Source organism: Elgaria multicarinata, chromosome 11 (assembly GCF_023053635.1).
Source record: "Elgaria multicarinata webbii isolate HBS135686 ecotype San Diego chromosome 11, rElgMul1.1.pri, whole genome shotgun sequence".
NCBI classification, from domain to species: domain Eukaryota; kingdom Metazoa; phylum Chordata; class Lepidosauria; order Squamata; family Anguidae; genus Elgaria; species Elgaria multicarinata.
This window is the reverse complement of record NC_086181.1, coordinates 4659926-4671176: the sequence shown is the minus strand read 5'-3', so window position 1 is coordinate 4671176 and position 11251 is coordinate 4659926. Positions and strand designations below refer to the sequence as shown.

At 42.9% G+C, this 11251-nt stretch overlaps 1 protein-coding gene across 2 annotated transcripts in view; it reads right to left on the bottom strand.

Moving 5' to 3' along the window:
* Positions 1-1279: 1279 nt before the first annotated feature.
* ATXN7L3 (ataxin 7 like 3) overlaps positions 1280-11251 on the bottom strand; it is a 31265-nt gene continuing 21293 nt past the window's right edge. The window contains exons 8-13 of one of the 2 annotated variants that reach the window (XM_063138310.1): positions 11087-11118; positions 10801-10869; positions 9734-9777; positions 8561-8632; positions 5912-6045; positions 1280-4694 (exon numbers count right to left, since the gene is read on the bottom strand). In XM_063138310.1, coding sequence (XP_062994380.1) covers positions 4543-4694; positions 5912-6045; positions 8561-8632; positions 9734-9777; positions 10801-10869; positions 11087-11118 — 503 coding nt within the window. In that variant the 3' untranslated portion in view covers positions 1280-4542. The remainder of the gene's footprint in view (positions 4695-5911; positions 6046-8560; positions 8633-9733; positions 9778-10800; positions 10870-11086; positions 11119-11251) is intronic. The other variant, XM_063138311.1, reaches the window with a different exon arrangement.

Sequence of the window (11251 nt, the reverse complement as noted above, 5' to 3'; positions counted from 1 at the left end):
CAGGCTATTTTTGAAGGGGGTTATTATATTTAGACCTTGTGATTACAGAGATATGCTTGAATTGAATATCAACTACATCAAAAATGTCTGAAGTTTATCAGTGCCAAGTAAATTTGCTGTCCAGCTCAAATCCAATCTTGAATGTTTTTACTACTGTTTTAGCTTTCAAATCAAGGCATTTATAAAAAGGTTACCATCAATGAGGCTTTAGGCATACCTGTGCTTGACATCTGTTGTCTGAAATGTATTCTTGTAAAAATTCATGCAGATTTTAGGTGGTTGTCTTTCCATTTATGTAGTCAGTTCAAAATTTGTTTTTGGACAAAGGGGAAATAAAACCAAGCCTGTAAATAACCCCTCTCCTGTGGCAAATATGAATCACCTCTGAGTGATTTGACAGAGATGTTTGTAAATTGGAAGAGACCTGGGATGTTTGCTTTCTTCCTTTTTCTTGTCTGTGTCATTCAACCTATTACTAGGTAGGAAAGTAAAATGTTTCTGGTTATATTAACATTGTGGACTTATTTGTAAGAACTGTTGTAGGGACTGGGAGCTTTAGTGTTTAGCATCCGAATTTACGTTTAAGAGCACACCACTGAATCTGGGAAATGCACAAACCCTTAAACACATGTCCTAGAGGGCTGCTCTCCTTTAGTAATCACTTGCGGAAACATTCTTATGTTCCACTCAAATCCAAGTTCTGTACCAAGGAAAGTGAACATTCTCCAACCACATGAAGCTGTTGCTCTCTGGATTCTGAGATATCAGTAAGCACTGTCTCTTTTCAAGTCTATTTCTTTTTCTTTTTTAAAATAGTCACAGCATATATTTTTGCATGTACACAGTATGAAGTTATAGAAACTTCTAGGTATCTATGTACCTTGTATCCATGTATCTACATGGATACCTTGAAGTTTCTGTAACTTCATACTGTGTACCTGCAAAAATTCATAATGTACTTTGGAGTTATAGGTAAAGCCTTGAAAATAGAATCTAAAGATGGAGAGGACTACCATTACATTCTTGGAAAGATAACATACACTGATCATTTCTGATTACCTTAAGAACAGTGTCTACCACTATTCAGTATTGCAGGTGGGATCAGAACTGTTAGGATTTAGTTTTTCTAAACTAAAAGCCCAGGACCATCTGCTTTCTTTGAAGACCCATTTCCACACTGCATTCTAAGATGAGCATAGAATAGGCATTCCAAACAACACTTTTAGACCAATAGTTAACTTACTTTGCAACCCAGCAGAGCCAAGAAAATTTGAAGAACTACCAAGCAGAGTTGCAGTTTATTTACACAGGCATTCCACAATTCATGGATGGGCAGAAAAAATTACAGGTCTGACAATTTTTTTTAAAAAAATCTACCTACCTGTACAGGCTGAGATTACATACACAAAACAAAACAACTTTTTTAAAAAATCAGATCACAGTACAGTACTTACTCCAATGATTTCTGCACATGTTCAAAAATATCACAGGTGCAATTTGTACATTATCAACAAATTAAAAACCTCTTATCAATCCACTCATGATAGAATACAGAGTTTTTTCTTCTTCAAGTGAAACAGGCCTACCTTAAAAAAATAAAGGGTGCAAGTGCAGATACAGAGCCATCTATAAACGACCTGTGTCATCCTTCCCCCTGCTAAATTAATGTTCAGAATTCCCCAGATGCTACACTTCCAAAGCTGGCTGCAACATGATCCCAAAGGTTTCAGTTGCAACCATGGAGGCTGAGCAAGGATCAAGTCTCTCACTCTGGCTTCATTTACATTACTGCAGCTCTAAAGCCAAGCAACAGTTTTTTGGGAACATAATTTATACTTTGTAGCTACTGGTTGTCAGAGAAGACCAACTAATCTTGCTTAGAATCAAAGTGTACCTCTTCTCCCCTTGAAAACATTTACTTCAGTTCAAATAGTTCAATTAAAAGCAGGTGCTGGGCAGATTTCTATCTGATCCATGCTTACATAGCTCTCTAGCCACATTTTCAAAAATATTTGTTAAAAGCATAACGTAGAGTCTGGTTTCTAAACAATGCAGAACTAATGTTTTGCTAATTGCAATAATGAAAAATAGGACCACATTTTTGGAAATTGGTTTGTTTTGCATGAGTAATGCAGGGCATCCCTCTTCTGGACTAGGCTTTCTGTCTCCTAGCAAAAACCACCAGGAAGGTTTGCCTCAGTCCCTGAACACATCCTCTGCATACTACATAACTTTTACCTCGGCAAGCAAAGTGCAGGGAGAGGAAGATGAGAAAAGCAGCCAAATCTTAATAGTGTTAGTTTGCTGGATAGGGCATTCGAGCCTCCAGACCTGATACACCTTGGGTCATCATCATTCACGTGCCTGTTCTGTTCAGGTGTAGCAGATCCAGCATTTATGCAATAAGGAAACACAGCAGACAGGATTTGGGCTTCCAAAGTCTCGAAGAGCGTGAGGCACTAAGGGAGAGACTGAAACCTAGGAGGTCCTTAAAGGCTCTCCACACAAACAATTCAACATGTGGTGAAAGTGTTTCATTTCAGGAGTGTAGGTGGTAGTCACCTGGAGACCTTCTTGTGGAATTAAGCCCATGGATTTTAGAAGTGGCAAAGGTGGACCTTCGCCAGCACCTAACAGGAGACTTTCTCAGCTTTAAGAGAAAAGAGGCAGTGGGGGGTGGGGGTGGGGAGAAACCTCAGTTAAGAGTTAGCTATCTCAGTCCAGAGATCCAGCACAAGCAGTAGACATTATTTCCTTGGATTCTCAGTGCCTAGTGCACAAACTGATTACACCCATTACCACATTACTAAAACTGGCCAGTTACCTCTCCCGAAGTAGACTTGCGCACAGCAAGTTTGCAAGAGGAAAATCTTTTTTCTCATGCAAATTGCATTACTTGGAATAATCAAGAAGGCGAGAAGAATAAGAAATTCCCTTTGTGTATATGTTCAGAAGCAGTTGTGTGGCTTCACAGCTTGTTAGGCGGCAGATGTCTTGTTCTATTCTAAATCTTGTTAAGAAAGGAAAATGGCGATGCTCCAGCTCCAGAAGCAGCTTTGCAATTAGAATGGTCTACTGACTGCCATAAATTGTTGTTGTTAATTTCAAACCTCCATCCACACAATATAGGGCCATGATTTAGGGAACTAGATTTAAAATGGAAGATGTTTGTATAAGGAATAAAACTGGGGCCAGGAATGAGGTGGTGGAGTGGAGATACATACAGAGAGGACGAAAGTAGTAAGACTATAAGACTATCCCCCTAAAACACATATTCCCTCTCCCACCACTTGCGCCTGCCCAGCTTGGCTCCAATACTCCAGCAAAGTTGGTTTAGATTCATTGACTGACTCACTTAGACTGAATGAATCTATCCTTCACACATACTGTGATAGGGAAATCTTAAAGACAGACAGACAACTGACAGACCACAACTCAGCAATCCTGCCTGGCCTCCATGAACTTCTCCTGTGGAATGTTAATGTTCAAGAATATTCCAATTTACAGCCAGTTTTCCGGGATGTATGAAGTTACATACAGGATGTGTATAAAGCAATGCAAGTCTTAGGGTATTGGCTCGTCAAGGTTGGGCAAATGTAGATTTGTGCCCAATGCACGAGTTAGGAAGCCAATCGCTGCACCAGCTTCCTGACATGCATATACTGGGAGAACTTGCCCAATTTATCACAGCCATTCTTAATGTTTCTTTATACAAAAACTTAGAAATGCTACTGATGAAGAAGCAGACACAGTCTGGAAAGGGAGCAATAGTGACAGTAGCAAAATCAGGTCAAACCTCTCTGCCCCATCCCAATTTATTCTGGTTGTGCAGATGCTTGAGGATTGCCATAACAATAAGAGCATTACTCCTGCTAGTGGACCAGCAGCTACACCACCAACCTTTTAAACAACTGAGCACTGCAAAAGCTCAGAGGAAGAGGCTGATTCACAGCATTGAGCCACTTCTCACAACAAAAAGGAGGCCACTGGAGCAGACACTCTGAGACGGAAGGGCAGGCACTGAAGGGCAACAGTGGTTCTCCATTCGCCCTCAGGCCCTTCCAAACCAGGACAAAAGGCCACAGGCAGATATGCACACACTCCTCCCAACCCTGCCCAGTCAGTCTCTAGTGTTGCTAAGCAATACAATGCCACCATATATATAGTCATGATTGAACATCCACGAACATCACAATAAATAGACGTGTTGAAACCGGGAGGAAGGAGAATGGAGGCATTGTTCATCTTCAAGGCCCTGCCTCAAAACCGCCATCACCCCTTTTCCCCAGAAGAGGTGAGTGCCAACTGCACCAAAACCAGTCCAGTTTTTCATTCCACATCCAGTGGACAAAATGGGCTGTGCAATGAGTGTTGAGGCTTGGGAGGAGAGAGAAGAGGAGACATGCAGCTATCTCTCTTCAGCTTATTAAAAAAGGTGTCTAAGAGAGTGCACAAGAAGACACAGTCCAGTTCCTTTCCTATGAACTGGGTCTGAAGGGGACTGGGGCACATTCCCCCTCCTCAGTTTTCTCATCCCAATGTTCAGTTGATGTCATCATAGAGGCTGGGAGTGGGAGGTGCAAGTGGTTTAGGCTTCAGTTTCTTCTTACTGGAGCTCATTCCTGGAGCACCTCCTACCAGGCTCATGTGTGGTTTCTTCTTTTTGGTTTTTCGGGACTCTGAGTTGTTTGTACCTGGAGAGTGAAGAGAAAAGCGTTGCACATGAGCCTCTGTACGGGTTCCAGCACCTTTTCACATCAAAGCCTCAGTCTTGTTTTCCAAAGACTCTTTCTCCTGTCCCCCACTGTGTGCCAATTTACAAATGCAGCAACGTACCCCACTTAATATCTCACTGCCCAATTATTTTCAGGCCAAACACATGAACACCCTCGCCTGATAAGCATCAGGTTTGAAGGAATGAGTTCTACTTTTGCTGTTAAATCTGTGATGGCGCATTCACATATGCAAATCATCAAGAAATGAACATTCATGTAAGAATCATCCCAATGACTTAAGTGACTCAGATAAACCTATTGACTGTATCCATGTAGAACAATTGTGTCTGGGGTGTTGATTGATGATGGACATTTCACATCATGTGCACATCATGTGACCATTCCGTCTGAATTTCCTTCTTCAACTTCTTAATCTTTCAAGCGCTCCCTCCACTCCACATCAAAACTCCATATACCATTATTGCTTTCTGTGTTTGCTTATCTCTGTGCTTTCCGCCATGCTGTGGCTATATCTAGAACAGTTGATTTCTAGCTCCCTATACATAGGAGACTCTTCCCACCTTGATTTAATCTGCCAAAGAACCCCTCTGTATCTGCTATGGAATCTATGAACATTTCATAGAATCCTCTGCACACAAGGGGTGCCAGCAAAGTCTGGTGGACCGAGCCATCACTCTGCACAAACAAGCCTGTACACAGGAGGAGATCAGCAGCAGCAAAGGACAATCTCTACACCATTATTAGACACCTGTGGAAACCTGGAAACTCCCCCCAGTCCCTCCTTAAGGGACAGGACTAGGTCCATTGAAGGCATAAAAACTGTTCTTGAGGAAACCCACAGATCTAATCAAATAAAACAAACCACTCTGAACTTATTTTGAACCTTTAAGAGCTGACTATTGGGAGGTATAGAAATGCAATGAATGAATAGCAAAGACAGGCTGGAAAGAGTATGAGGTGCACAACAGCTGGCAAAATCTGAAGAGCTGGTTGTTGGTAGGTATGGATGACAGGGAAAGCCAGAATTTTCATTGTCCTGGCTGCTTCCATTTTGACGAGCATAATATATTATGCAAAACAAGAAACAATTTAAGATTTCCTTGAGGGAGATTTCTTTAAGAACAAAGCACAAACTGCCCCAGCCATTAAGACAGACTCACCCACCCATATCTTACTTGCTTTTGATGAAGCTGAGTCAGAGGGAGAGATGTCTGAGGATCCATCCCATTGTAGTCTACTCATGAGGGCTTGACTTTCTGCCACATCAAAACTATCGTTCTCCACGTTTCCTTCAGCCTCAGGAAGTGAGCTAGGAAAAGGGGCAGATGTATGAGAAGGGTACAAGGAGCAAGGTCACCCACCCTCACTGTTGCAGTAACTCCTTGACGGAGGTCTTAAACTGTGTATAAAGCAAAAGCAAACAAGTCGCACAAAGCAAATTGCTCCTCTATGCTACCTTTTCTTCCCCATCCAGTTTATTTTATCCAAAGAGGGACTTTGGCACAACATTCAGTATTTTAAGCCACATACACAAGATCACTTCTCAGATTACTTACTCTCAATATTAGTACTCTGTGGCAGCCAATTATTTGCTACAGACAGAAGAAAGTACACCTCCACAGACTAGAAAAGGTATGGCAATAGACACTGGCTTAGATGGCTTTTAAAAAACATATTAGACAAATTGATGGTTTTATATATGACAATCAGCTATTACAGCTAAGTGGAATTTCAAAGTATAAGAGCAGTATGCAAATCCACCTGCACAGGCCCCATGTGTTGTTAGAGTGAGAGGAAGGCATCCTGTGACAGGCTCCATTCCCCTGGGTCGATCCTTGTCCTGCTGAAGAAGTCTGCCTATGTTTAATGACCCCTGGACAAGTTGTGCCACAATGGAGAGGTGGGGCAGTGGGGCTGGATTTGAATTGTGGGTAAAAGTCTTTGACTGCTACGTCTATTGTCATCAGCTCTAGCCAATTTATGTTATGTGCCCTGTACTGGTAGGGACAGGCGAACTCATTGAAGTCTACCTCGTGCACCACTCTCTGGACCCCCACCCCCCGGGATGGCTGCCCGACCGTTTGGTGCACTGCATGAAGCGCCTGGTGAGTGGCCTCCAGGGTCCCTCCATACTATCAGCTGCCATTTTGCGCAAAATGGCAGGGACACTATTTACGGCTTGGGGCCAGGCTCTCTGGAGGAACACCGCCTCCCATATGTACCTGCCCGGACAAGCTCATCTTGGGAGTCTTGAAGGGCACTGGAATGGTCAGGGATTGTCCCAGCTGCATTGCCAAGGGTCTGGACCTGCTTGTGGCCTCAGTTTTTTCTCCCCATGTTTCAGGTCTCACAAATGCGTCTGACTGTTGTCTTCTTTATATCCTTAGTTATGTGTTCGCATAGATGAACACATCAGAAGCAGAGGGAAAAACAAGACAGGAAAGCCGAGAGAGAAAAAAATGGGTTTTTTTAAACATTACACAGGAAGACTATCCAAAAAGGAAGAAAAGCTGAGGAAAGATATGAAAATTGTGAGATAAATCTGAGAGGTTGAGAAAACTTAAGAAGCAAGCTCTCTCCTGGGCGAAGGCAGTGTACTGACTGGAGAGGAGCTAGGATGGAGGAACTAGGCACAAGCCTGGTCACATGTTCCCTTCCTGCCTAGCCCTGAGCGGGGGCGGGGGGGGCATAGCCCAAGAGGGACAACTCCTTGCTTGAACAGGAAATTGTGATTTTAAGTTGCATTCAAGTTGAGAGGAACTCCAGTTAAAAGTTACTCCAAATTAATTGACACAGAGTATCAGGGCCATGTAAGTGATGCCAGTATTGTTTTCTTTAAAGATTAAAACAATAATTTGTAGCCCTTTGTGGCTGAAAGGGACATTTTAAGATGAGCAGGAGTGCCAAATGAAATCTCAAATGCTAAAGATGACAACTTCTTGAGGTCAGGATTGTAAGTCTTCATTACATAGCTGTTTGGCAAACAAGTGAAATTATGCTTTGTCATATGAATAATATATGCAGAATTTGAATTCTCTCACTGCAGAACGTACATTGAGGCATATGACATGATGGATAGAGACAGAGTATGTTTGTGACAGCTACTAGTCTGGAAGTTGGATCCAGATGTACAACTAAATCGACTGCACTGGCAGAAGTAGACAGAGGAATGGCAGCTCCTCTAGACCCCTGAAAATGCTACATAGGAGGGTGAGCTATGTTGTGGCGAGGGGGGGGAGATGCCCCCACATCCCCTTTCTGTAGAGACCTTCTGTGAGTGGAGCCCTTCTTGCAGAAAGCAGACCCTAGATCTAATCCCAGGATGGTCTCCATCCATGGAAGAATTCCATGACAAGACTGTTTGTGTACTAAAATTCCATGGGAACACAGGATGTGCTACTGAGTCCTGGTTTCCCAAGACATTCTGCTTTTGTTCAAAGAGAGAATCTTGAAAGCGTGCAGGAAATTGGTTGAAACCAGTTTTAGGCACTGGACTGGTAGAAAACAGACTTCCCCTCATCCTCACTCCATCTCCCAGCACCTTCTCCAGCACTCTTGAAAATGCTAGAGAAGGTTGGAGCACCTTCCGTGAACACAGAAGGCAGATCCTGGATCCAGCACAATGTTTCCATAAGTCTCAAAAGCTAGAAAGCTACCCAATTTGCATAATTCATGCTGGTTGCAGAATTCAGTACACAGTACATACAGCCCTCCTCCAGAATCTTTCCAGATGAACTTAAGCATTAAAGTGTTAATCACATATTGTGTGTGTGTGTGTGCGCGCACACATCACATCTGTCCTGACTCTAGCCCATCACACTTACGCAGAGGGTCCCAGGAGGTAGACCCTGACTGACCTCCGCTGTTCGTCCGTGTGCTGGGGGCAACGCAGAGACCTGCAGGCAAAGGACAAAGCCAGAGATTGGACACAGGCTGCGAAATACATGTTTCCTGCCCCTCCCCACCCCTCCTAAATTGATCAATGTTCCAGAAAGGGAGCCTCAACAATGCCAGTAAAGATAAGGGCACATGCAGATGCTGTGTCCTGGAACACATATCCAGAAGCATCCCAAGGAAAGGCAGGCATCTTGTCCCTGTACGAAATCCAGAACTGTGCATATTTTGCAACAATGCAAAAATTGAAAGCAGGTAAAAAACTCAGCATTTCCAGAGCCTTAGCTTGCTTTTTTAAAAAGCAAGTTGCTAGCTCTTATGGCTGCAAATTTGAGGCTTTCAAGCATGAGGAGCAATTTCAGATGAAGTCTCAGAAGCCAAGTGCTAAGTGGGTTTTCCACTCATCAGGTCAGAAGGGTTCAGTGGCTAGGTGAAACTCAGCAAGTTATACAAAACATAGAGTGCTGAGCTTAATTTTCATAATGTATACAAACTGCAGAATTAGCTTTTTCTTGGTGTAGAATTTTATAGGTTTGTTTTTTTAAGTACAGGGTATATACAGTCTTAGGTAGCCTGTCCTCAATGCAGTACGCCACACATGTGGACTACATAGCCCCCAATGCTCTCTGTCAAAGGTATGGATTTACACATTGCTCGCATCATGCAGATTCCCCCTTTAAAGCATTAACCATGGTGCAGTATTACATCACTGATCAGGGTTTCCCAACCAATCAATGGCCCTGTTCAGAAGACACCTTAAACCACAGCTTTAACCATGGTGAATAAAGCAAAAACCCTTGTTCACTGTGGTTAAAGCCGTGGTTTAAGATGTCTTCTGAAAAGGGCCAGTGTTAACTGTGCTTGGCACTAGTGCAGATATCACCCTGTAACTGTGGTTAAGTCTGTTAAGGAAGGGAGGGCAAAACTTTCATGCAAGAGGAGAGGCAGATGAACAAGCCTTTAGTCAACTCCCAATCTCTTAGCCATGGTTAAGACATGAGAACTATTGGTTATAGCCACAACATCACTTAAATGGTTGCACTGGCAGGTGAACTGAAAGAGGTTACAGGGCTCAAGAAAGTGGAAGGGAGGGCTGCTCTCACCGTGTACACATCTTCTTGGTATGTTCAGAGATCACCCCACATTGCTACAGAAAGAGGAACACACAGCATGAACAAATTAAAAATAAGGAAGTCCATCAATTGTTCAAGGGTGACAAGTGGGCTAACCCCATTATACCACCTAAGCTCAAACTGTACGGCACAAGTGAATGGCAAAAGTGCCATCAGAAATCCTATGAGCAAGTCATTACTCTGGGTCTGCCTTCTCTCAATCAAGAGTTGTACTCCGAACAGTGACTCATACAGAAACACACGGGGGCAAGGGGACAGCTCATCTGAAGAGGGGTAATTCGTATTCTTACACATTCAAAAAGTAAACCTTTTGGGATGGAAGTGTAAAGTATGCTTCAGCTATCAGAAATTGGGAGATTCTACTCTAAATAAAGGTTGTAAAATTGTCACAGGTGCAATGAAGCTCGCTAGGGAAAAGACAAACTCCTAGTGACTCCAAGCACGGCCAGCCAGGGATGTGGAGGACGGGACGGAGGGAGAAAAGTTATCAGGGAGATGGAGGCAAGTGACCTAATAAGGCCTACCTGAAAATAGGGATGTAAGAAAATTTTGTTCACATTTGCAAATCATGTGAATATGTCCCATTCACAACCCTGAATGTGAACACGAACAGTAGCTTAATTCTTGGGTATTTTTCGCAATTTCCTGAGCTTGCATTCATCTTTGAAAGTGCGCACTTACACAAGTATGCCTTTCTAAAAATGTGCATCCCCACCCCCACCAAAAAGATGCATTTTCACACTTTAGCTTATGGAGGAAAGGTCATGGCCACTCAGGCTATTATTGGCTTAACTGCTATGATGTCACAAATGGGTTTTGAAGCCTGAGTATCACGTCAAACTTGGGGAATCTTAAAATTAGAATACTCAGTTTGATGAGCAACTTTTATGGCCAATTAGGTGGTCGTCAACTTTTACTGGTGCAAGTTGGCTGAGCACTTGTGGAGTGTTTGTGATGGAAGGCCATTGGCTATAAATAGATGGTACATGATGGTACATAACATATGTAGACAGAAGGAAACTCAATTAGGTACTCACCGTAGTGAGCAAAGTACGGAGCTCCTCAGGGCCCAACGTTTCATAGTTGATTCCAGCAGAGTTGTTATACTATAGAGTAGAATACACACACATATCGAGGTATTTTTAAAGTTTACATAAATGAGAGCAATTTTGGACCCACATTTTTGAGTATTTACACTGGCTCACACACTCTGGCCCTTGAAAGTCTGCTCAGACCCCAATGGACAGCTACATAGAACAACTGTAGAAGATCACTGAAGAGGGACACAACTGGTTGAGAGCCATAGTGCAAAGCTAAACTCACCTTGAATGGGTCTGGGTTACCACTCAGCTCCCCTGGGGAAGAGAAAAAGAGGATGTTCATAAGTAGTGATATATGTGGCCTCCACTCTACCACTGAACTCAAGAATACATATGCCAGAGAACTTGTTCTTGTTCTTAAATGCAAACTCATATTCCATATAGCCAT